The sequence below is a fragment of the Entelurus aequoreus genome, linkage group LG05 (assembly GCF_033978785.1).
Source record: "Entelurus aequoreus isolate RoL-2023_Sb linkage group LG05, RoL_Eaeq_v1.1, whole genome shotgun sequence".
In the NCBI taxonomy this organism is placed as follows: Eukaryota; Metazoa; Chordata; class Actinopteri; order Syngnathiformes; family Syngnathidae; genus Entelurus; species Entelurus aequoreus.
In genome coordinates, this window is record NC_084735.1 from 51,940,440 (window position 1) to 51,968,404 (window position 27,965).

Consider the following 27,965-nt stretch of genomic DNA (forward strand, 5'->3'; position numbering starts at 1 on the left):
AACCAATCCTTAAACACATTTTTTCAACTTCCACCCAAAACAAAGACACAATATGACAATACCAAAACAAATGCAGGGTGGATTCAGGCTCCTGACAACAAAATCGGCAATCATCTGACTCTGTCATATTCCATAATTTTAACATTTTCCCTGTGGGTAAGAAGTTATAAATAATTTTAATTTGAAAATAACGATTTTGCACATCGATAGTGGTTTTATAGATTAGTTTGAATATGGCATCCCATGGCAACGGGCAGTCAAAAAAGTCCTCCCATTTTCCATTTGTGTTGTATGAGGCAAATATTTCTTTATTAAATAAAAATTATATATTTTTCTATTTATTTTAGTTCCTTTTTGCCAAATAGAATTTCTTATTAGAGGTTTACAAACTAATAATTTAGTAGTTCCATAATTAATTATTTGTTTCCATCTTTTCCCAATTACTCCAGTTAGTTGATAAAATGAAAAGCTTGAGCAAGCATCACCATACATAGCTCTAAATTCATCATACTTCATAATTTTACCATTCTCATTGATAATATCATTGACAAAAATGATTCCTCTTTCAAACACATTTTTCCAAAAGAAAGGCTTTCCATCTATTACAATATTAGAGTTCATCCATATTAACTGCTGCAAAATATCGTCTCTTTTTTCTGGCACATAAAATTCAAAACACCACTATGAGTGGATTGTTTCCTTTATGAACCCTGCCATGTTTCCCAGCAGACTCTCTGGGAGGGGATCACTTGTAAAAAAGGATACAATTTATTTTGATACAGTACATGTTTTTTGTCCAACAGGACATTTGTGTACCACTCAATGTTTAAATACATCTTTGGAACAATTGATGCTTTTAAAGACAGACACATAGCTTCAAGGTTGAGAAGTTTCAGGCCCCCATATTCATACTCTTCGTACAAAACCTTTCTTTTAATCTTTTCTGGTTTGCCGTTCCAGACAAAATCGAAGACCCTCCGCTCATAAATCTTAAAAAAGTTTTGTGATGGAGCTGGTAATGACAAAAACAAATAAATAAATTGAGGAATAATTAACGAGTTGGCAATAGACATTTTACCATACAAGGTTAGGGATTTCCCTTTCCATAATTGCATAATTTTGTCCAGCTTTCTTAGTCGATTATCATAATTTACTGAGCCTAGATCTTCCAGATTTTCTGGGACAACAACACCAAGTATGTTAACTGGTCCATCTGTCCACAAAACAGGCACTTTGCATTCCATTCGAAAGGACGTTCCCTTTAGATTTCCGATCCTTAACATTTTACATTTATCATAATTAAGCTTAAGGCCAGATTGCTGTGAAAATATGTCCAAAAGATTAAGAAGGTTCCGCAAACAATGAGGAAAAATCTTATCTTTGTGAATCAGCCTTTTCTGACATGAACTTCATCAAGAACAAACACAGAACACGCCTCACTGATGCACATCTGCAAGACTCACTCAGAGTTGCAGTGTCAAGTTACACATCAGAGTACAACACACTAGTTAACAGCATGCAATGCCAGGCTTCCCACTAACTGACAAAGAAACAGATAACAGATTTGGTGTCCAGTTCAAAGTGTGACATGATTTAAAAATTTGACAGTTTACTTTTGTATTTTACATGAGTTATTATTTGTACAAACATGGTGCAAAGTAATTCATGATTTGTTAAAAAATATTAGTGGCTAGCTAGTTAAAATGGGATATTGTGATTTCACAAGAATGTCTTAGAAGTAATCATTTGAAAATGTTCAATTTGAAAAATGTGCACTTAGAGAAAATATAAAAATAAAGTGTTGCATATTGATATTTATCTGTTTCTATATATATTTATTGTGAGAAATCATTAAGATGATCAGTGTTTCCACAAAGTTAAATATAATTAATTATTAATAATAACAGAGTTAAAGGTAAATTGAGCAAATTGGCTACTTCTGGCAATTTATTTAAGTGTGTATCTAACTGGTAGCCCTTCGCATTAATCAGTACCCAAGAAGTAGCCCTTGGTTTCAAAAAGGTTGGTGACCCCTGCTTTAGAATCTCAGGTTGTTCCTTTTTCCAGTTAAACAAAGAACTTGGTGTGATCCATATTACAGTAGTAAGGCAAGTGTTACCTTTGAGAACATTTAATTTGGATCAGGCCATGCCCCTGTGAAAACAGTTTCAAAAATGCAAATTTTCTCTACTAAGTTGTTAAAAAAAATCTCCATCCACACTAGAGATGCTCCAATCAATCGGCCACCAATCAGTATTAGACGTGAAAAAGTACCTTTCAATACCGATCATGAAAGACTATCCGCTTCTGGTCATAGTTTACTCAATTTTGGTCAGCTGGCTGACAGGTAACTAGCAGCTAATTGTGAATGTCCATACAGGGATGCCACGAATAACCGGTTTTACTTTTGACTGTGATTAAAAATGTCACAGTTGTTTAATCGCAAAGCCTCCACGGTGTGTTTAAGTCCTCCTCACTCGCTATAAACCGACATTGTGCTGGTAAGTTATTTTTGGCACAACCTGCTCGGAATAAAAACAAAAGTACATCAACGGTGCATGCGTTTATACACACCTACGAAGGGGTTTGGATTTTCTCATTTCCAACAATGCTTTGCCGTTGGCCATAGTAGAATGCTTTGTTTGTATCACGCCCATTGTTCCTGATCACTCAACATGTGATACTAATAACGCCGATGACGTGTGCAAATGTCAACTTCCACAATCGAGGTGGCAGAGATATTACTAGGTTTTATCGCATTCTGAAGCGTATTTCTGGACAAACGAAAGCAGTTGAAAAGACGAGTTAATGGGGAAGGCGAGCATAGATTGCTACAATCAACCGAGATGTGACGTGCTATGGACAACTTTCATTACAGGTCATTAGGGATGATGTTTGATAAGAAATTATCGAGTTCGAGCCTATTATCGAATCCTCTTATCGAACCCATTCCTTATCGATTCTCTTATCCAGTCCAGATAGGTTGTTGTATATGGAAAAAAACACACAATATTTGGTTTAACAAACCACTTCACATTCTCTACTGCTCGCTACTATAGTATTACCATATCTGAGTTATTGTGCAAAAATGTGGGGAAATAACTACAAATGTGCGCTACATTCGTTAACCATGTTACAAAAAAGATCAATTAGATTGATACATAATGTTGGCTATAGAGAACATACAAACACTTTATTTATTGAGTCAAAAATATTAAAGTTCGATGATTTGGTAAAATTGCAAACAGCTAAAATGATGTGGAATTAAATGATGGAATGGATTAAGTAAATAAGTTAAACATTGTACTGATATGATCCACTTTAAGAGGTTGTTCAAATGAATAGTGCTTACAAAGTACAAAGAAGAAGAATTATGAGAAATACTTTCAACCTTATTGAAAATAAGATATTCTTCATCTCAGTGTATTAATAATGACTGAATTAATTAATTACATATTACAAAACTGTTGTATATACTAATTCACAGATATTTTATTATAAAAAGGTCAGTGAATGATGTATATATTTGTCGGATCATGTTTTGTTTAGTTATGTTCTGTTAGTTTTGGACTTCCTTAGTTGTTTTGTGCACTTCGGGGGTTTGTTTTAGTCACCATGGTTACTTATGATTTTCACCTGCCTTGTACGCGCACTTGTTGCTCATCAGAGACTCTATTTAAGCCTTCCTTTTCCAGTCACTCGTCGTGGCTTCATTGTTTGCATTTGCAACATTTACGTTGGCATTCTGGTTTTCGAGTGCATGATTCCTGTGCTAAAGTTACCTTAGCTTCTAGTATTCCTGTGCTAAGGAAGTTTTTGCTTTAGCTTCTCGTGCGAACGGCACGCTTTCCTTTTGTTTCATTCCTGTCTGTTGTAATGTGTATGATTTATGAGAAATAAATCATCTCCTACCTGCACGCTTTCCTCCGAAGCCGTCAGTTTTGCGTCCCGGGAGAACGAACCGCAGCACGCTGCATCCCACCGTGACAAATGACTGAGCTACGTGACGTCATTTCTTGTGATGTCCTACGGGGGCATTTCTTGTCGGGACGGGATTCGTTCCCAGGGATTCGAATAAAGAACCAACTCTTTTTCTTTACTATAGTGGTCTCGATAAGGGGTACCGGTTTTTAAAAAGGGATTCAAGTCCGAGGACTCGGTTCTTTTCTTATCGAACAACCGGGAAAACCGGTTTCGAGCATCATCCCTACAGGTCATTAGGAACATTTTGCAAGTAAAAATAAATATAAAATAAATAACAGCCTCACTTTGCATTAACTTGGTGTGCTTGGTAGAAGAACTTGAAATTGATAAAAAAAAAATAGTACTTACGCCTCCCATCCGACTGTAGCCTCCACATATAAAAAAACTGAAGCGACATGAGAAGATCGTTCTCACAATTCTGCCTTACAGTCACAGTGTGCTGAGCTGACATTATATTATTTATGCGTGATTATTCAGGGTGTCAAATTTCTGAGAGTCCATTACTGTCAGCTGGCTTGATGACAATTAAATGATGACAATGTCCACTGGGTTTATACAGATAAACATAAAGGTTACAAACTCATTCACAAACCAAGTGGTCATAGCTTTTTAGACTTTTATAATTTTTTAAATTAAGTAATTCACAAAGTCCAGGAATGAGACATTAGGGAAGATGTCGCACATGGTTTCTGCTCCACCCAGACTAGTCGTTCTTGTATGAATCCTTGCATCCAATTACGGCTGTTTGCTCTTTATAAACGACAAAGGGACTTCTTATCTAATGACTCCCAGTATTTCTCCATCGTATCACAGCTGGTGCAATGTTATTTTCTACCGATTAGTTCGGAAATATTACATGTAGCCTTATCGTGAACGATGGCAATGCATTGTGGGATACAAATGGAAAAAACCTGAAACTAGTGAGACACGCTAGTAGGCCATATTATCTTAAAAATGGCAGCAGGACAAAGCAGTGAACTGTTTCCACCCCAAAACAGCTAAAGTCAACTGTTTAGGGACATTTCGGGTACTTCAAAAATAGACCAAAAAATTACCTATTGTATCATCAATATTTACTATGACGTCACATTCGTCACTTGATTGACATATCGGAAATCGAGGGGTCTTGTGAGATGACTGCTGACTAGTGTGAGCTCAGTAAGAAGAAAAAAAGACCGACAGTAACACAAGAAATACATTTTATTTTAAAACAGACTCTCTTCCTAAACACTTCACGGTACGAGTGTGAAAACCAACCGCACATTTTCTGTCTTCATAATTGTATTTCGACAAGTGATTTCTTCCCGCAAGTGAAAAGCAGTGGTGGTTAACCAGGCTAATTTTGCCTGTACAGCAAGCAGCGTGCACACTATCTGAGTACACAAGGGGCCTATACATTCCTGCAAACAAACTATGCAATGGCATAGATCCCTATACTTTATCCCAAAAAAAGATTTGTCTAGTGGAAAAGGATTATTCGTCGGCGCAGTTCCCAAACATATCCAACTATCGTGTGCTCCAGATATCATTGTACACAACAAAACAGATGAAAACTTGGAAAAGCATGGTGGTCTACAGCTTCTTTGTGGGTGGCTGGGTTAAGGAAATTGGTATCAAGACTCTCCAAGATAAATATGCATCGTCTTTGCTCGGGTAAGGTTGCATTTCATGATTTAATTTTGTATGTTTGTTTGTTGCCTGCCCTTGCTGTTGCACACGCCGTTTATGAGTATGAGTGTTTTTATCAAAATACTGTATAACTATAGATGTCAACTTTGTGTATGTGCTAAAAGCTTAATTTATGATTTTGGCATTGGGTAAAAGCTTAACTCTTTTAGGTTTTGCTCACATTTAATTCATTTTATTTAAACCTGATGAGTTAGTGCTTTACGGAACACTCGTACAAAAAATAAAAATATATTTTAAGAAAAACAAATAATATCAAGATAATACTTAAATGGGAAACACTAAACGTTAAAAGTATATCAAACAAACTTTTTGACTGAGTGGTCACTGCAAACTCATGCATTCTGTGGCTCTGCTCCCTTGTGCTGGAGTGTGTGCTACTTTTGTTGTCTTTGTTTCATAAAATCTTGCACTCTTCCGCCATTCTTGATTACCTCTCGAGAAACTCTGAAGAAACGTTTATCCTTTTCGGGAATTTAAACGGTTCATACAGCCGAAAACAACGCAAGCATAGGCTATTTTTCTTCGAGAAAGGCTAAATGGCGTCTAGTACCTATTAAGAACAGACACTGGCTTGACCACCACGCGTGTTGAATGAGACAAATAGGCATGAATGACAATAAAACTTGAGTTTATTATGAGTAAAAAAAAATTCTCAGGAGGGTCAACAATGTCAACCTTAGTCTTATTAATAATTATCATAAATGATAAATGATAAATGGGTTGTACTTGTATAGCGCTTTTCTACCTTCAAGGTACTCAAAGCGCTTTGACAGTATTTCCACATTTACCCATTCACACACACATTCACACACTGATGGCGGGAGCTGCCATGCAAGGCGCTACCAGCAGCCATCAGAGGCAAAGGGTGAAGTGTCTTGCCCAAGGACACAACGGACGTGACTAGGAAGGTAGAAGGTGGGAATTGAACCCCAGTAACCAGCAACACTCCGATTGCTGGCACAGCCACTCTACCAACTTCGCCACGCCGTCCCTTATGACGGCGTGGCGAATGTTGTTAATAATACAACTATTATTTAATTAATTTTGTAATGCTATTATAATGTTATTGTTTGATTACTGTTATTTTCGACAGTAATAAATAACCCATGAAAGCCTATAAGAAATGTCTTTGTGATTTTTTGAAATTTTTTTGTTAATCAATGCATAGGGATGGGAATTGATAAGATTTTTCTGGTTCCGATTCCACTTTTGAATGTGCTTAACGATTCGGTTCCTTCACAGTTCTTTAATCGGTTCTTATCTTTAGGAAACATTTTTAAAAAAGGGTCGATTAGCATCGATTTAGTTTAGAGGTAACATGACCTTACAAAGCCTACAGTCAGGTTTCAAGAGGCACATACAGTATGTTTTTTGTAAATAAGTATAAGAAAGTAATATTATTCTGTAGAATTTAATCATGTGCCAATTAAACAAGAATGTAACAGTTAGTAACATGTGATATTAACTTATTACGTGCAAAATTAGATATGTCAAGCCTTTATTGGTTATAATTTGATGATTATGACTTACTGTTTATGAAAACTTTCAATTGAAAATCTTAGAAAATGGAATGTTTCAAAAACTGTAAGCCATGATGATCAAAATTAAGGCTTGACACATCTCACTTTGTATGTAAAGAGTTAAAAATGAGTTAAAATCACAGATTAGTTTCACATTTGAAGTTAATTACTGACATGAATGGAACTTTACACCATCAGTCAATCAAAGTTTATTTGTATAGCCCTTAATCACAAATGCCTCAAAGAGCTGCATGAACCACAACGAGTCCAGTCCATAGTGAGGCCAGCAGGGAACCCTCTTGTATGTAGGAGACCTGTATAAAATAATGACTGAGAAAAAATCTGGTTGCAGGAAAACTTGCAACTTTTCTCTCACTACAATTAAACAGTCACCTACCTAAAATGCAAACTTTTGAGCACAAACTTAGTCAAGCATTCGTCCAGCGGCAGACGTGAACTGGGGCTGCCCACCTCGGAGTCATTCAGAATCTGTTTCTCATGTTCATCTAAATGAGAAGGCTAACATGATAGGAGGTGTTAGTACTTGTTGTATGCAGATGGCGTGCTAGCGTTACCGCTGCTGGGGTTAGATGGAAGGTTAAAAACGCAACTTTCATTTATAATTATTGCACGCTATGTGTTCAAATGTTTCAGCATATTGCTTGCATGTCCTCCTCTTGATGAACTAGCAGCCTTATAATTATTACAAGTAGTGCTGTTGCAATTTTTTCTTGTAAAATGTAGTCAACATTAGAGCGTCTGTTGCGCGACGCACGTTGCGTAATGACATCATCCCCACCAGGAAGAAACTATAAGGAAACCGGTTGGAAAAAATAGCAAGCGATTCCAAGGAATTGATACAGTGGGAATTTGTACTGAACAAAAAACAGTTTTCGATTACCATCTCTATCAATGCATAGTAATTGTGATAATCATGAAACCAGGATTTATTACTCGGACTATAATTCCATCCATCCATCCATTTTCTACCGCTTGTCCCTTTTGGGGTCGCGGGGAGTGCTGGAGCCTATCTCAGCTGCATTCCGGCGGAAGGCGGGGTACACCCTGGACAAGTCGCCACCTCATCGCAGGGCCAACACAGATAGACAGACAACATTCACACTCACATTCACACACTAGGGTCAATTTAGTGTTGCCAATCAACCTATCCCCAGGTGCATGTCTTTGGCGGTGGGAGAAAGTCGGGGTACCCGGAGGAAACTAACGCAGTCACGGGGAGAACATGCAAACTCCACACAGAAAGATCCCGAGCCCGGGATTGAACTCAGGACTACTCAGGACCTTCGTATTGTGAGGCACATGCACTAACCCCTGTTCCACCGTGCTGCCAGACTATAATTGCACAGTGTAAATCTATAATCATTGCATCCCTAGTACATACACAGTGTGGAACGGCTCCCTTAATTTGATACTCATCACCTCCATTGCGGTAAATAAACAACATTTTTTTACAAGTAATGTTATTACTGGAGGACAAGGCCAAGAACAGCAGATGCTCCTCCACCTCACCTTTATCAACCTGACGAAGGTGTTTGACCTGGTCAGCAGGAGCGGACTCTTCAGGCTTCTCCTGAATATCGGCTGCCCGCCACAAATGCTTGCTGTGAACACGTAGTTTCATGAGGGCATGCACAGCAGAGTCTGCTTCAACAGCACCAACTCTGACTCCCTTGGGAATCTTCTTTTCGCTGCTCCTCCAGTATGCCTTCAAGGACTGCAGCAAGGGACTCTATATCCACACCAGTGCTGATGGTAAGCTACTAAACATCTCCCGCCTCCGTGCCAAGACCAAGGTGACCATATGTGAGCTGCTGTTTAGGGAGGATGCAGCTTTGTCGTTCCACATGGAAGACGGCCTCCAACAGCTTGTCAGTCGCGTCTCCCACATGTGCAAGGAATTCGGACAGACCATCAGTCTTAGGAGACGCAAAGCATGGCGCAGAGCACAGACCCCCTCCACCCTAACCATCACTATCAACGGGAACACACTGGAAGCTGCTGACAACTTAACTTACCTTGGGTCCACCGTCTAGAACTGTGAGCAGCTGGATTGCCAATGCCGCAACAGTTATGGCGAAACCAAAGACCCTGGAACAACCTGAGTCTCATGGAGAACAACAAGCTGCGTGTCTACCAGGCCTACGCGAGGCTTGGACTGTCTTTGCAAGGCTGGAGAGGAGACTCAACAGTTTCCAATTGGGACGCCTTCGGTGCATCCTGCACATTTGTTGGCAGGACAAAGTGCCAAACACAGAAGTCCTTCAACAAGCTGGCTTGGCTATGTCAGAAGGATGGATCCCAGGCTGCATCCCAAGGAGGAGTGGTGTCTAGACATTTGAACAGGCAAGGAATGCGACCCTTGCGGAGAAAAGGACAAGACAGAAGAGAAGGCCGGACCAGGCGCAACAACCAACATCCTACATCCGCACCAAGTATACCAAGGAATGCCACTCGTGGGTTGGGCTCTTCTGCCACTCTCGCATATGCAGCTGAGACCTGACATGGAGCTTCAACATCGTCTCATGTAGATAGCATTTAACATGCAAGAGTATAAATTTGCCGCTAAGCTAGCTTGAAACAACACAATAAATAAGTGCTTTTTAAAGTTTAAGATGTGCAGATGGAAGCATGTTACAGCATAAAGTAAGCAGCTATTAACATACAATTAACAAGTAGATTAATAAGAGTCTACAGTAAGGATAATATAACTGCAACTCAGCGGCCGGGGGGTACACAAAGGTGGTATCAATGTACAATCAATATTAGATACATTTTTTTTATATCACAAACTCCTTTGTGTTGGTCATTTTTGTTATCAGGGCTATAACTTTTGGTTCCTGTAGAAGTGTGTGGTTTGTGTTTCCACCGCATGTCACAGTTCGCGGTAGTTTATACAAATCAGGCTGATGACGTATGGAGGAGTGGTTTAGTGTATTTCCATACTAATACCATGTAAATAAACGGAAAATATTAAGTCACACTTCTTTTACTAAAAAGTGAGTAAATGAAATACAAAGCAATAATATACAAAATGATATGATTTTTTTTAAAAAAGTGTCCTGAATTGTTCATAAAAAGTTGGACATTGCTTTTGTCCGCAATGTCCAACAGTCAGAAAGTCGTCCTCTCAGTAAATGAATTCATGAGGGTCAGGCGATGCCTTGTGGTCCATTTCAGCTGTAAATAACAATATATAAATAATACATTTCAGTGTTTATCTCACGCAGACAACACGAACACATCGGCTTTAGCATTAGCTTGTTAGCATTAGCATTCTGTTCACTCGGGTTGAGGCTAATTACTACACAAATGAAGGGACTACTTTTACAACTTGTAATAAAGTAAATAGTTAATATTTGATGTCATTTACCTTAATTCCACTCGTGTGCTGCCTCCTTTATTTCACAATTATCCAATGAAGTCAGAGTAATAAGCAGCTGAGGTCTCCGGCTTCATACTCCTCCATAGATACGTTTAAATTAGTCCGTACACTTTCTGAAGCTTCGCATATCGAAATTAAGTTTGTAAAAATTAATAAACAACATTAAACTGCATATAGTTAATGTTCCTGCATGTCGAAAGTTCCTTTTGTTCTTCTTTCTTTCCGTTGTCAAGTTTGTTGTAATAGAAATACACAAAAAATAAGAAATAAACAAGTTGCTGCGCATATTCCAGGTGTGTTTGAAAGAGAAGTTTTAGGAACGCCCCCAACTGTGTTTAACCAATCAGCGTTTGACAGCACAGCCCACCCCCGAAAAAGTTTGTGGCAGCTTTGAAAAGTCCCACTGAGCTCGGAGAAACTCCGAAAAGTTCCTGAAGAACTAAATCTACACGGCTAATTTTTGGTGGAAACACAGGGGGTAATTTATTTACCCGGGGTAAGTGGGAAAGTTCCTGAAAAAGTTCCTGCGGTGGAAAAGGGCACATTGTTTACAAATCAAGGGAATACAATAAGTGCCTGGACACAGGAGGACATTGAGGGCAAAAACCAAAAGATTTAAATGAGTATCGTATTTTTTAAGCCATAGGGTGCGCCGGATTATAAGGTGTACTACCAATGAGCGGGTCTATACTGGTCTATTTTCATACAAAAGGTGCATTTAGGATTAGTTTTTTTCTACATTTAAAACATTTCCATGTCATTTACAAATTATGAATAGTGGTTCTTTGGTCAAAATTTTGCATAAATGATGTTATTATCATCAAGCCGCTTTCTGACCGTCTCTTCGGAATGCGCGTTTGGCGGGCGGTCTTATTTACGTGGTTCCTCTTCGACAGCGTCTTCTCCCCGTTATCTTTGTTGGACTGGTAGTTTTTAGCCCTTCTATAGCGAGTCTATATATTCTCAAAGTAATGTCAATGTTTTGGGCTTGCTTGCTCGCGTCATCTTGCAGTCCACAAGTATTTCTTATGTGACTGCCATCTATTGGTCACACTTATCACTACTCAATGTACCAAATAAAATTGCTTCGAGGTCGGTAAGTTCAACCAGAATTAATTCCTACATTAGGCGCACTGGGTTATAAGGCGCACTGTTAAATTAAAATAATTTAAGTGCACCTTTTAATGCATGTTTTTTGCTTTTATTACGTTATTGTGTACTATTGACTTGGTTTTGTTCGAACAATTGTATGTAATAAATTATATTAAAGAACTAGTTTAAATATTGTGTTGCTAATATTACATTGTCAATAGCACTCGGTATCAGCTGATCACACTCATGAATGATCTGAATCGGCAGCATACAACTCTGATCAGAATATCTCCGGTGGAGTTAAAAAAAAAATGTCTGTCCATGTAAAAACATGTTAATAGGCTGCCATGTGCATTTTGTCCTATTAGAAGACAGAAAAAAGTACTACAGCTGGCTTGGTTGCCTCTGTTCAACAATACAGTACAGTAGTACCACTTGTCGCCAAAAATGTTGGCCAATATGTCTTACTTATCGTCTTGGTTTATCGTACATCCAAACAAACTACAGTAGGGAAAGCATTCACATAGCCCCATTCCTGAATGGATCTCGTGTGAGAAGAAGTTAGGGATTCATTAATTTTGTAATGCAGTCTGCTGAAAATGATGGAAAGCTCCACTCTACATAACAACTGACGCTGTGGTGAAAATTGGAATTGCTACAAAGCACATTTTAAGATATTCAACACTCTACTGCTGTCTTGCGATTACAGTGGATAGTGTGACCCCCAATTTGTCACGTTTCATGTGTCAGGTAAACCACGACTGATGGGGCCATATGAATAGGGATGATGTTTGTTAAGAAATTATTGATTTCGATCCCATTATCGAATCCTCTTATCGAACCGATTCCTTATCGATTCTCTTATCGAATCCAGATAGGTTGTTGTATATGGAAAACAACACAATACTTGGTTTAACAAAAGCTCGCTTTTATTTTTTAAGAAAAAAATAAAATAAACAGCGCAAACACTGCCCTGGTCACTCTGGCTGTCATGAATGCCATCATCTGAAATAGAATAACGTTAACATTATCTTAATTCACATCTTGCAAGCACTAGTTTATTAGACAGACCTGCAAACTCTGGAGTGGTGTAGGCTACAAGATACCGTTAACAATATCAGACACATACAAAAACTGACTATGCTTAGGTAACGTTAGTCTAGCTAACATTACTGCAGTCCTGGTTGACATAAGAGGCAACGTTATTTTAGCCTAAAGGCTACGAGTGAGCAGATATGGAAATTAACCAGCAACAGTTAACGTCAATTTCTCACCGGCACTATCACTGAGACTGCAGGTTGAAGCAGAGGAAGAAGGTCGTGCTTCGTCATCTCTGTTACTGCTTCTCCACGTGTCGAAGACAAAACACGTTTCTCTAACCTTCAGGTTATGTACGGCCTGAACATGTTTCAACATGTTTGTTGTACTGTTCCCCTTACAGGAAAGAGAAGCCTGGCAATAATTGCAGATGGCCGTTTCCTCGTCGTATTTCTTAGTAAAGTGAAGCCGTGCTTTGGAGCGTTTTTTACGGTCCATTGTTGTTGCTGCTTCTGTATCTGCCGCCTAATGACTGAGCTACGTCATTTCCTGTGACGTGTCACAGGCATACTTGCCAACCCTCCCGTTTTTAGCGGGAGACTCCCGGTATTCAGCGCCTCTCCCGATAACCTCCCGGCAGAAATTTTCTCCCGACAAACTCCCGGTATTCTGCCGGAGCTGGAGGCCACAGCCTGTTCTCACGTCCGCTTTCCCACAATATAAACAGCTTGCCTGCCCAATGACGTCATAACATCTACGGCTTTTAGAGAGTAGAGTGCACAACTGCGCACACAACAAGGATACGAAGCAGAAGAACGAGGAAGTTACAGACATGGTGACGCCATCGACGAGCAAGATGAAGAAATACGCTTGCAACTTCCAAAACGAATGGAAACAAGAATTTCAGTTCATCCAGGACAGTTCGAAGGGGAAGGGGTATGTAATTATGTTGCCTGTACATTTTGTAAAACAGACTTCTCCATTGAACACGGTGGCCGAGTCATGAACGGAGGAGAAGTTTAACAGGACAATACTGCCATCTACTGGATAGCCCCCGGAACACTGAAATTCAAGTATTTATTTTATTTATATGTATAATAAAATAAATATATATACATATATATATATATATATATATATATATATATATATATATATATATATATATATATATATATATATATATATATATATATATATATATATATATATATATAGCTAGAATTCACTGAAAGTCAAGTATTTCATACATATATATATATATATATATATATATATATATATATATATATATATATATATATATATATATATATATATATATATATATATATATATATATATATATATGAAATACTTGAGTTGGTGAATTCTAGCTGTAAATATACTCCCCTATTAACCACGCCCTTAACCACGCCCCCGCCCCACCCCGACCGTGCCCCCCACCCCCCACCTCCCGGTATCGGAGGTCTGAAGGTTGGCAAGTATGGTCACAGGACATTTCCTGTGACACGGGATTCGTTCCCAGGGATTTGAATAAAGAACCAAATCTTTTTCTTTACTAATGTGGCTTCGATAATGGGAACCGTTTTTCAAAAAGGGATTCGAACCCATGGAATCGGTTCTTTTCTTATCGAACAATCGGAAGAACCGGTTTTCGAGCATCCTCCCTACATATGAATCCCCTTCCTGCTGTAGTCTGTTTTCTCGCGTATCATTTTACAAAATAATCCCACGTTTTGGTGATTCAGTCTACGTGCTTTGTTTTATTGAGCCTGACTGCAAAATGAGTCAACATCGGCCCAAAGAAAATTAGTCAGAGTCTTAAATATCAGTGACATCATTTATGTTTGAAAAAAACCCTACTATTTAGCTTAGTTTGTCTGATTTGTGGGGTAAAAGCTTTGTTCTCTTTTTTTCAGTGACCTAAAGCGAAGAGTCAGTGTTCTGATTGATGGCTCCCTCATCATTGCCCAAGTCAAGCCGGAGGATGCTGGGAAATACACTTGTGCTCCTAGCAACAGCCTTGGCCACCCACCGACTGCCTCCGCCTACCTGACAGTGCAATGTAAGTGGCGTTAGTGTTTCCATGACATTCAAGTTGATTTGGTGCTACCTTTTAGGTATGCATCGTAACTCTATGTTTTAACACACCTGGGTTCTCATTTTCTGTATAAAGGTTGCTGCACACAAAAAAGTTGCTTTAGCAGGCGAGCAATTTTTGTATGCATCTTTCATCGTAAACCATTGGTTGGTTACAACATTTCTATGCGGAAAAGGTTGCATAGTCTGTTTTTTTAAGAGCACAGCTAATGGGAATCTACTAAACCTTAGTGACTGGTGTTAGTCACATAACATGGATGTAGCTATAGCAGCTACAGGAAAAACTAAAATTACATCTAGGAACTCAATTGTAATGTAACTCTCCCGACGTTAATAAGACACATATTAAAGGAATACAATCTTTCATTGAAGAGAACAATACATTGATCTCATCTGTGACTTTTTCAACCTCAAAAAATGTCTTAAATCAGTGTTTCTTAAACTGTGGCTTCTCGTGGTATGCCAAAGAATTGCTTAATTTAGGGGTCCCCAAACTACAGCCCAAATGTATTTTTAAAACATGAAACTTGAAACATTATAATTAAGTTGCCACTTGTCTGTCTATCTGTGTTGGCCCTGCGATGAGGTGGCGACTTGTCCAGGGTGTACCCTGCCTTCCGCCCGATTGTAGCTGAGATAGGCTCCAGCGCCCCCCGCGACCCCGAAGGGAATAAGCGGTAGAAAATGGATGGATGGATGGATATGATTTAGGGCTATATAAATAAACATTGATTGATTGATTGATTGATTGATATACAGTATATATATATATATTTATATATACCGTAATTTCCGGACTATAAGCCGCACCTGACTATAAGCCGCACCAGCTAAATTTAGGGGAAAATACAGATTGCTCCATATATAAGCCGCACCCGACTATAAGCCGCAGGGTTTTGATGTGTAATTACCGTAGTATATAGGGGTTCCTGCTACCACGGAAGGGATTGTCGGGACAGAGATGACTGTTTGGGAACGCAAAGCGTCCCATTTATTAACAATAAATCTTTCAATCATTCAATCAAACTTTCACATCTTTGACATGGCGAACAGCATTCGTGCAGAGTACAAATAATACAACGGTGCAAAGTAATACAAAGTGCTCGCCTGTACGTTATCAAAATAACCAGCCTACCGGTATATGAAAAGTCAGTCTTTAGTCATTGTGTCATCGTCTTCCTCCTGCGTACTAAAACCACCGAAATCCTCTTCATCGGTGTCGGAGAAGAACAGGCCGTAAATAAGCCGCACCGTTGTATAAGCCGCAGGGAACAGAACGAGGGGAAAAAGTAGCGGCTTATAGTCCGGAAATTACGGTATATGTATGAAATACTTGACTTTCAGTGAATTCTAGCTATATATATATATATATATATATATATATATATATATATATATATATATATATATATATATATATATATATATATATATATATATATATATATATATATATATATATATATATATATATATATATATATATAAAACGTGACTGCTGTTGTTGTGTGTTGTTACCGCGCTGGGAGGACGTTAATGAAACTGCCTAACAATAAACCCACATAAGAAACCAAGAACTCGCCCTCGATCATTCTACAGTTATGACATGATTGGCCAGGCACGCTGTTTATATCGTGGGAAAGCGGACGTGAAAACAGACTGTCGCCGCTGTCCCCACTCAGGTCCGCATGGAGCTGGAAGGGGGTGGCCTCCAGCTCCGGCTGAATTCCGGGAGATTTTCAGGAGAAAATTTCTTCCGGGAGGTTTTCAGGAGAGGCGCTGAATACCGGGAGTCTACCGGAAAATCCGGGAGGGTTGGCAAGTATGCTTGAGGCGGATGTCAACAGCGATTATTATTGACCCTAGTGCTGGGCGATATGGTCGAAAACTATATCACGATATACGTTTTTTATATTGATCGATATCAATAATTATTGATACTTTTTATGACTTATTTAAGCCTGCCAATAAATACAGTGAAACAATTTCCAACTTCCCAAGGGTGCTATTTATCAGCGGAGAGTGTCTGGTAGCCAGGTAGAATGAGTGCGGCTAAGGTAATACAACAATTTAAGTAGATTTGAAGGTAGTTGCAGATTTGAGACACTAGATAGCAGTAGTGTATAAGCTATTGAACACTACACAGTAGTTTGGGAGGCAATTAATTAAAAACCGACACATTGGAAGTGTCAGGATGTTATGGCACGTCTACATTAAAACCAACAAAACTAAAGACACTTTTCGGTTATGCGTTGATATATCAAGATATTACAGTTTCTCTTCCCACTCCATGGAGAGAATCCACAGCAAGACAGAAAGACGGTGCAACCACTCTAGTGGTATGAGAGTAGCGTATGTGTGTGTGCTCCTTTTAAAGGCCTACTGAAACCCACTACTACCGACCACGCAGTCTGATAGTTTATATATCAATGATGAAATCTTAACATTGCAACACATGCCAATACGGCCGGGTTAACTTATAAAGTGCAATTTTCAATTTCACGGGGAACTTCCGGTTGAATACATCTATGTATGATGACGTTTGCGCTTGACGTCAATGGTTGAAACGGAAGTATTTGGACACATTGTATCACAATACAAACAGCTCTGTTTTCATCGCAAAATTCCAGAGTATTCTGGACATCTGTGTTGGTGAATCTTTTGCAATTTGTTTAATGAACAATGGAGACTGCAAAAAGAAAGCTGTAGGTAGGATCAGTGTATTAGCGGCTGGCTGCAGCAACACAACCAGAAGGACTTTGAGGATATCAGACGCGCTAGCCGCCGACCGCATCGATGATCGGGTGAAGTCCTTCGTCGCGCCGTCGATCGCTGGAACGCAGGTGAGCATGGGTGTTGATGAGCAGATGAGGGCTGGCATAGGTGGAGCGCTAATGTTTTTATCATAGCTCTGACGAGGTCCCGTAGCTAAGTTAGCTTCAACGGCATCGTTAGCAACAGCATTGCTAGGCTTCGACAGGCAGCACAGCATTAACCGTGTAGTTATAGGTCCAGTGTTTGGTTCGGTGTCTCCTGATAGTAGTATTGTTAAATAAGCCCCTGTCTATCCTTCCAGCCAGGGGCTTATTTCTTTTGTTTCTATCTGCATTTAAGCACAATGCTATAACGTTGGCTCCGTAGCTAAAGTGCTGTTATTGTCGTGGAGATAAAAGTCACTGTGAATGTCCATTTCGCGTTTTCGACTCTCATTTTCAAGAGTCGCCCCGCCCTACCCCCGACGCACACCAGGGGACACCGCCATCCCACCACCTCAGGTGGGATGGAACAATCCATATAACACGTCACAGATGACGTCACACTAACATCACGTGACACCTCTGAGGAAGGCTGCAGAAGCAAGATAGCCGAAACTTGTCAGGTACAAAACTTTACCTTACTAGCCTATATAAATCAACCATTTATAAATAAAGCAACCAAATTGTCACAAATCAGCCTCATCATTCCGACCCGAAAGCGGAGCTTAGCAGACCCATTGTCGGGTAAAGTGAAGGGTGTTACCCCCGACGAAAGCATAGGCCCTGGAAGGAACGTCTTCCCTGCGTTCCTCGACTACGGTCTGGGACTGGGAGCCGAACAACAGGAATGGTGTAACACACAGTAGTTAATACTCTTGTGTGATTGGCTGTTAACATGTCTGTCCCATTGCTCAGTGACACCTCCTGTTTCCTGCATTCCCAAAGCGCGAGTGACTTCATGAAAAAAATCTTGCTTCATAATTTCTGGTTTCTTCCGACCAAAAAAAAAAAAATATATATATATATATATATATATATATATATATATATATATATATATATATATATATATATATATATATATATATATATATATATATATATATATATATATATATATATATATATATATATATATATATATATATATATATATATATATATATATATATATATATATATATATATATATATATATATATATATCGAATGCATTTTATATTGATATGGATTATGTGTCCACCCATTTAACCCATTTGCTTAGCCTGATGGGTAATATACAAAACACTCTCCACACTTTGTCATGTTTGACGCATTTTAGTCGCTTAAAGGACCTGGATAGAAAATGGATGGATGGGTGGGTATTTATGATTGATTACACAACTTTAAGGAGGTTGTCAGGGAAGCAAACAAGGTACTGCAGGAATGGTTCACATACATATAAAATTCAATGTTTTATTGTTTATACTTCATACTGTGGTGATGGGAGTGTCAACGTGTTGCTGTACAGTCTGTTCGCTAAAGCTTGTTTTATTTCTTGTTTTAACAAACTGACATGTCTCTGCTCATATCCTGACAATATTGTAAATTTGACATATTTTATTTTTGTTCAAAATGATTGTTGTTACGTGCCATATCGCAAAAAAGTGTGAAAGCATCTGTTGCTCTCAGACAAGCATTACACAATGACAGAATGAGTTGGAATAATAGGAAATAAGTTTTCTTGAATTGTAACTTCAAGTTACTGTAACCTTCTTTATACAGTTCTGAAGTGAAGTTAGTGTAGTTATTTAGATATTGAATTTATTTAGACACTTCATGGCCCTGCGATGAGGTGGCGACTTGTCCAGGGTGTACCCCGCCTTCCGCCCGAATGCAGCTGAGATAGGCTCCAGCACCCCCCGCAACCCAGAAAGGGACAAGCGGTAGAAAATGGATTGATGGATGGATAGACACTTCATCTAATTATATTATATTTCTAATTACATTACAGGCATTATATAAACTGGACAAAAATATAAATCCAACACTTTTGTTTTTACTCCTATTTTTCATGAGTTATAAAAAATATATATACATTCTTCTCAAATATTGTTCACAAATCTGTCTAAATCTGTATTAGTGAGCACTTTTTCTTTGCCAAGATAATGTCTGCCATCTGCCCTGAACAGTGAAAACCGTGATTAATCCGTAAAGAGAACACCTCTCCAACGTGCCAGACACCATCATATGTGAGCATTTGCCCACTCAAGTTGTTGGCCCTACGATGAGATGGTGACTTGTCCAGGGTGTATCCCGCCTTCCGCCCGAATGCAGCTGAGATAGGCTTCAGCACCCCCTGCGACCCCAAGAGGGACAAGCGGTAAATGGGAAAGTATATATATATATATATATATATATATATGTATAATATAATATATACATACATACTTATATATATATATATATATATATATATATATATATATATATATATATATATATATATATATATATATATATATATATATATATATATATATATACATATATACATATATATATATATATATTGGTGGTATTTGGAGAGCCAAGTGTTTTCTGAGGTGGTACTTGGTGAAAAAAGTATGACAACCACATGGTGTTAGTACATGTATCTTCTGATACATCAGAAATTAAAACCAATGGGAGCATTTTTGATGAACATTATTACATTTATTCAAAAAGTATAAATCACGTCAAATGAAGATAGAATACTATAACCGTAAGTGTAAAAAAAAATATATATATATATATATATATATATATATAATTTGTATATCTTTCCGATTGTGCTTGTTCTATTTCAAAAAAGAAAACAATCTGAAGTTGTCTTTATTTTTAAATTGATTTTACCAGTTAGGCCCACTTGGGAATAGATTTTCCTCCATGTGGCCCCTGAGCTAAAATTACTTTGACACCCCTGCCCTAGATGGATTTGCTTCTCAATGTGCGGACAGCTCATTCGACAGCCAAGGATGGAGTCGGCTCTGTTGGTTGTTTTGTTGGGTCGGATTCTGTTGCTGGCCGTGCGGCCCCCCATCTCCCCAAACCATGTCATGGAGCACTGCACTGCACATACTGTACACTACAGTGTACAGTATGTGGGTGTTGAAATTGTGGGGTTTTTTTGTTTTGTTGTTTGTCTATGTATAGTGCAATCATATGTGCGCAATATGTGTTATTTATTGACTGTTTTGTTGTGTTTTACTTTGTAGCTGTATGTAGAAATGGGGCCACTGAAGTTGCAGCTAGTTGCATCAGCTCTGTGCTTTTTAAAAAAAATGTATTTTATGTCCTTTGTGTTCTTTGATGTTTCCCTCTTGTTTTCATGTGCTTTTACTTTATTTGTTGTGGAATTTTTTTTATCTGCACTGCAACTGTTCCATCTCGGAACATCCTCCTAATACACCCACAGTAAGTGGGGGGCCTCAACTTGTCTCGCACGTCCGACAATTCCACTGCGTAGTTAATGGTTGAATCAGACTCTTCCAAATTGAATCGTCGAACAGTGGCTCGTAGTGACCACACAGTGAAATATTTTGTTAGATAAAATGATGTTCTGAAGGAATTGTTTATTTTGTCTTTTTTTAATAGTTTAGACTTCATGAGTTGTAACACAAGGAACACTTTGGATTTTACGAGTTGGAAACAATCCTGCACTGCCATTATTGAAATATAAACTCATATTACAACTACTCAAATATCTTATATGGCACGAATATGAGATAATCAACTTTACAAAGTCTAAACTGATTACAAATAATGCCCATGGTGACTTATGTCATGTGACAGAATGGCTGCTTTTATTACTTGAAGACTTGGCAGACAGCAGGCTAAGGTGTGAACATATGTTTTTTCTAATCTCAGCAGCAGATCTCACGGTGATGGCTGACAATATTCCCTGTAATTTGAAAACCACAAAAACTACAACAGCAAAACTGAAAATGAAATGAAAATGCACCACCACAAATAGATTGCAGTCCTGTATCAATCATTGACCACTTCGCTAAAGCTGGCCCTTAACTTTCCCCCTCAGCTTCTTCTTCTTAAATGGCTCCTTTTTTCTAATGACATCGTAAAACCGAGCTGCTGCACATAAATGTCTTTTTGAAAGGCTTGTCAGTGTAACAGAACACTTACGCTATAGTGTAGGTGTTTGTTTGCGGTTTGAAATACCCGTAACCGTGGCAACAGTCCTAAAGGCTCCACAGTTAGTATTTGGTAGTGATCCTGTTAGTAATGTTTTGTTTTGTTTCAAACATACTTAACAAGTTACATTAAGGAACATCACGTGTTTATTTCACAATTCAACATTTCCAAGAAGGAGTAGGAAGAAGTGGAGATTATTTATTGATACGTAATATGAATTAAATACGTAGAAGACCATTTAGTTACAAAAATATAATAGATCCAGTAACTTCATTTATAAGTACAGCAGTAAATAGTGATGAAACGATATAAAATAATCTCACTATATGATGTGTTCACAGAATTAAAGCCACGGTAAGAAAAAAAATAAAAGACTTGAAAATGTATCAGGCATGTTTAGGATAAACACACTTACTGTAATTGAACACAAACATAATGTTAAAATGTTTTAATTAGGTCTGTCAAATGATTAATGTTTTAAACAGAGTAATCTTATTATTTGTTTGCATAAATACAATTTGCTGAAGAAAATACCCCAATATTTGGTTACAAATGCAATTTAGCAGTCAAAATGTCATACAGGAACGTTTTTTAAATGTTTTACTGAACTGCAAGTCATTGATTTGCTCATAACTCTGTGAAAAATTAAGTATAGTAAAAATGTAATACACATTTTGAAAGTCTTTGCAGTTTGCAATAATATTGCAAACAAGGTACAGTTACTAATCGATAATGTTGTAAACGCACTCATAAACAACTTAACATAATGTGCCATTTATTCTTCTTTAGTTTAAACAGCTGTTGAAACAAACACATTTTTGTACCTTTTCAGATGACAAAGCTGATCTCTATTTTTGGTACAATGCGACCCCAGCTTGTTGTGATTACTTAGAGATGTCCAACGTTCTCCAGGAAGCAAAATAAATTCACATTAAGTCTGTAGTTGCAAGTTGATGCTCTTGTTTGTGTAGTACAGTTTGTTTACCCTTGCTGTAATTGTGCCTCTTCAATGTACGGAGGTGATACGAATGACATCTTTTTGCAGGACTTGGTCTTCACAGATGTTAGATGTCCTGCATGCGGTGACTGTCCATTTAGCAAAGGCATGTTTAACTTAACTGTGCTACTTTTGTTGACGACATTGAATCGGTAAACTTTGCCAGCGTCGTGTTTTCCTCTGATTGTTGTGGATAGCATTCAGACTGGCTTGTACATGCACATGCTGTCACCATTTCTAGTACAAAGTAGCGTACCGTTGTAACTTATTTTTGTCAGTAGACTCCATATGGAAACTACAACATGGCCAGCGCAGGGATGACGCAGGTGAAGTGGAGGCACTTAAATAAAACTGCGCATCCGTAAAAGATGGTCAGAAGGCAGCTTAAAGACGGTCTGTAAAACATAATCTATGCAAAATGTTGACCAACTAACTACCATTACGTGTTATGTAGACACAAGATCGTATTTTAAATGTACAAAAAAGTCATAATACGACCACTTTATTAAGTCATCCTTCAGCTCAAAAATTTAATTGCTGGATAGATTATATGTATAGTATTGTTTTTATTTCTGACATAAATATGTTGACACGCGCAGAAAATTATCTCTCTTTATTGTCCGTCATTGCACCGATTGCCTCCTCACAATGACTGCAGTGCAGCCTTTTGTGCATAACTGTGCCAGTTTGCACGTACCTTCCAAATGTTTTAAATGTACTGTATATGCAAAACCAGTGGCTGCAAAACCGTGTCAGGCTTGTTAAATCACATTGCGAGCGCCAAATCATTACATTTGCATATTTTTCTCCCAGTATTTTGGGTGTTCTGATAATCATATATTCTGCATATGCATGAAGGCAAACATGCTGAATGAATTGTGTGAGCTATTTGCTCTTTGAAGTGACACAGTCCTCTCTATGCAGGACCTTAGAATAGGGGTCTGCAACCTTTACTAACAAGAGACATTTTGCTGCTTCTTCCACTGAAGAAAAATAAAATAGAACCACAAAACATAACACAAATAATAACCATTTAAAAGTTGTATTTATTTATTTATTTTTATTTTACAGGAAAAGCAATCTGTTGATGCGAAATTTAACAATTTTTCCTTTTCTCTTTTCTTTTTTGGCAGGCATTCATGCAGGTTAGATTACCCAAAGGGTTGCACACTCAAGAAGCTGAACTGAATACACAGGCTTCCAATGTCTTTTACTTGCCTTCTTTGCGCCTTAACACTCAGCCGGTGCGCATTCACGGCCTCAGAGACAGTCGGAAATTCTAGAACTCTTTTTAAAAATGCTAATTTTTATAGCGAGAACGACACAAAAAGACACTTGGTCCCCACCGCTCCCCCACCCCGTTTCCTCGTGAGAATTATAGTCAATGTTTCATCTAAATGGGAATATATTAGCATCCTAGCAGTCGGCATCTTAATGACAGCAGATTTTGTACAGTAAGTGATGTTTTATTATGTGTGTTGGCTCTCATGAATTCTGCAGTGAGTAATAATCAGTGATTATGAACAAAAAAAAAGCAAACGTGATGCATTTTCGAAATTAATGCGCCGCCTATGCTTAAAATTATAAAAATAAGCAAAAATAAATGTTATTATAATTGTGCCTGTTACTACATTACATATATACTTACAGCATGTATATAAAACCTTGATGGATATGTTTGGATGTTTTTTAAGGGCTTTCTCGGCAGAATTTAAAGGCCTACTGAAATGAATTTTTTTTTATTCAAACGGGGATAGCAGATCCATTCTAATTGTCATACTTGATCATTTCGCGATATTGCCATATTTTTGCTGAAAGGATTTAGTAGAGAACAACGACAATAAAGTTCGCAACTTTTGGTCGCTGATAAAAAAAAGCCTTGCCTATACCGGAAGTAGCGTGACGTCACAGGAGGAAGGGCTGCTCACATTTCCCCATTGTTTACACCAGCAGCGAGAGAGATTCGGACCGAGAAAGCGACGATTACCCCATTAATTTGAGCGAGGATGAAAGATTCGTGGATGAGGAACGTGCGAGTGAAGAACTAGAGTGCAGTGCAGGACGTATCTTTTGTCGCTCTGACTGTAACTTAGGGACAAGGGCTCATTGGATTCCACACTTTCTCCTTTTTCTATTGTGGATCACAGATTTCTATTTTAAACCACCTCGGATACTATATCCTCTTGAAAATGAGAGTCGAGAATGCGAAATGGACATTCACGGTGACTTTTATCCCCACGACAATACATCGGCGAAACACTTTAGCTACGGAGCTAACGTGATAGCATCGGGCTCAAATGTAGATAGAAACAAAAGAAATAAACCCCTGACTGGAAGGATAGACAGAAGATCAACAATACTATTAAACCATGGAAATGAAAATACACGGTTAATGCTTTCCAGCCTGTCGAAGCTTAACAATGCTGTTGCTAACGACGCCATTGAAGCTAACTTAGCAACGGGACCTCACAGAGCTATGCTAAAAACATTAGCTCTCCACCTACGCCAGCCAGCCCTCATCTGCTCATCAACACCCGTGCTCACCTGCGTTCCAGCGATCGACGGAGCGACAAAGGACTTCACCCGATCACCGATGCGGTCGGCGGCCCGGAGACGGAGGAAGTCAAGGTGAGGTCGGCGGCTATCACGTCTGATATCCATCTCAAAGTCCTCCTGGTTGTGTTGCTACAGCCAGCCGCTAATACACCGATCACACCTACAGCTTTCTTCTTTGCCGTCTCCATTGTTCATTAAACAAATTGCAAAAGATTCACCAACACAGATGTCCAGAATACTGTGGAATTTTGAAATGAAAACAGAGCTTTTTTGTATTGGATCCAATGGGGTCCGAATACTTCCGTTCTCTCCGTGACGTCACACGCATACGTCATCATATCTAGAAGTTTTCAACCGGAAGTGTCGCGGGAAATTTAAAATTGCACTTTATAAGTTAACCCGGCCGTATTGGCATGTGTTGCAATGTTAAGATTTCATCATTGATATATAAACTAACAGACTGCGTGGTCGGTAGTAGTGAGTTTCAGTAGGACTTTAATGGCTCCTATAGGCTCCATTGTAAGCAGACTTTTGATCACATTTATTTAATGTTTAGAAAGCAAAAAAAAAAAATACCATCCATAGTCATGTCTCCCATAATGATTGTGAACGATAGGCAAAATTCCAAAATAAGTGCAGTTCCCCTTTAATAAAATCCGCCCACTCGGAAACTTCCTTCAGTTGGATTTATCATTGAGGCACATTTATTACAAAAGCAAATACATTTGCAAAAATAATTACAACATAACGTTTAGATATTGTTTAAAACACCTATATGGGCAGTTGGGTTGGGCAATACGAACAATATACATTTGGTCGATTATCGCCATATACCATGATACCATGTTGATGACACATTTGGCAACGACAATCTGCAACAAATGTGTCCTGAACACAATGTAGCATCTTCGCTTGCGAGTCCTGCTAATGTCACTCCAATTGTGAAGCCGCTTCCAAGTCACTAAAATTAAAATAATAATAAAATAAACAATGTTTCTTGAACATTTTAAGCATCATGGTATTGGCTCGATACCCACATTTTTATTATCCCCCAACTCTAATGAAAGTATCCGTACAACAGAAGAATAAGTGCTTATTACATTTTAACAGAAGTGTAGATAGAACAATGTTACATCCGAAAGTAATCAGATATTAACAGTAAATTACCAAGATTAATAATAGTTTTGAGTAAATAATACAACTGGAAATAACAATATGTTACCGCACACGTCAGCAGCTAATTTAGGAGACTTTGTAACCTGTTTTGAAACAGTCAGACCCTCCATGGCAGTGTTTGGACTTGTGTTGTTTTTTGTGCGGCCTTATTTCTTTTGCAGCGCTCTTGTTTCCATTTCCTTTGTGCTTTCATTTCATGTCACTGCACCTATACCCTAAACCAGGGGTCTGCAACCGGCGGCTCTGGAGCCGCATCTTTCATGCCTCCGCCGTGGCTCCCTTTGGCTTTGAAACCGAATGTCAACAAATAATGGTTACTTGATTTATTACATTTCATTTTATTTAGTTTATTTTTAATTTAACAGTTGTTATTTTGGAGAGTTCTGGGATCTTGTCATATGAAAATAAAACACATTTTAATATATTGTAGATGGAAATGTATGTCACAGCCCTTATGCAACATCTCTTGCTGCCATGCAATTGTATTGTTTTTAGCGGTCAACCCCTAGCAATGGACAGATCAAAAAAGGGAAACATTTTATTTATTTACATTTTTATTAATTTGCTGTTTTTATTGACTAGTTAGTTGTTTTAAATGTTTAGTCAAATGAATATGCCGCAGTCGTATGCCTTCAGAACATTGGAATGAGTTGATTTTAATTGTTTTATTCATTAATAAGGGAAGGAACAGTGTATTTGTTTCTAATGTTCAAAATAATTTGATGATTTGCTTCGTTTTACCCAGAAATACATCAAGTAAGTGTTTATTTTCATAAGTCCTGTAGCACAAGTGTAAGGAAACTATAAGTGGTGTTATCGTCATTTTAGGAATCTAACAGAGTTCGTGGCTCTAGGTGGGTTTTATTTGGGGGGAAATGGGCTCCAATGGCTCTTTGTATGCTGAAGGTTGCCGACCCCAACCCCAAACCCTGCTTCCCTTACCATCTCTGATTGGCAACCAGGACACACTTGAATCTGGTTGCCAATTAGACTGCTTTATTTCCCAGCCCTGTTCAGTGGCTATGCTAATGGGACAGGTGTTTGTTTATTGCTACCTGAACAAGTATATTGTCTCGTGCACTCCCTAGCCACACTAGCTTTCTTACTGTATTTAAATATACTTTCTACCTGCCTTATGCCTTGCATCTCTGCATCTTGAGATCACGTTGCAAGCTTTGCTTGCATCAACGTTCCATCCATCCATTTTCTACCGCTTATTCCCTTCGGGGTCGCGGGGGCGCTGGAGCCTATCTCAGCTACAATCGGGCGGAAGGCAGGGTACACCCTGGACAAGTCGCCACCTCATCACAGGGCCAACACAGATAGACAGACAACATTCACACTCACATTCACACACTAGGGCCAATTTAGTGTTGCCATCAACGTGACAAGTTCTATTATCATTTACAGTGGAAAATCGATTTATCAAGTTACCGCATTTTCGGGGCTATAGAGTGCACCAGTATTTAAGCCACACCCGC

At 38.5% G+C, this 27,965-nt stretch overlaps 1 protein-coding gene across 2 annotated transcripts in view; it reads left to right on the forward strand.

Moving 5' to 3' along the window:
• The window catches only part of LOC133650742 (protein turtle homolog B-like), a 268,746-nt gene that overhangs the window by 127,477 nt on the left and 113,304 nt on the right, over positions 1-27,965 (forward strand). For both annotated transcript variants that reach the window (XM_062048342.1, XM_062048344.1), the window contains exon 7: positions 14,649-14,794. In XM_062048342.1, coding sequence (XP_061904326.1) covers positions 14,649-14,794 — 146 coding nt within the window. The remainder of the gene's footprint in view (positions 1-14,648; positions 14,795-27,965) is intronic.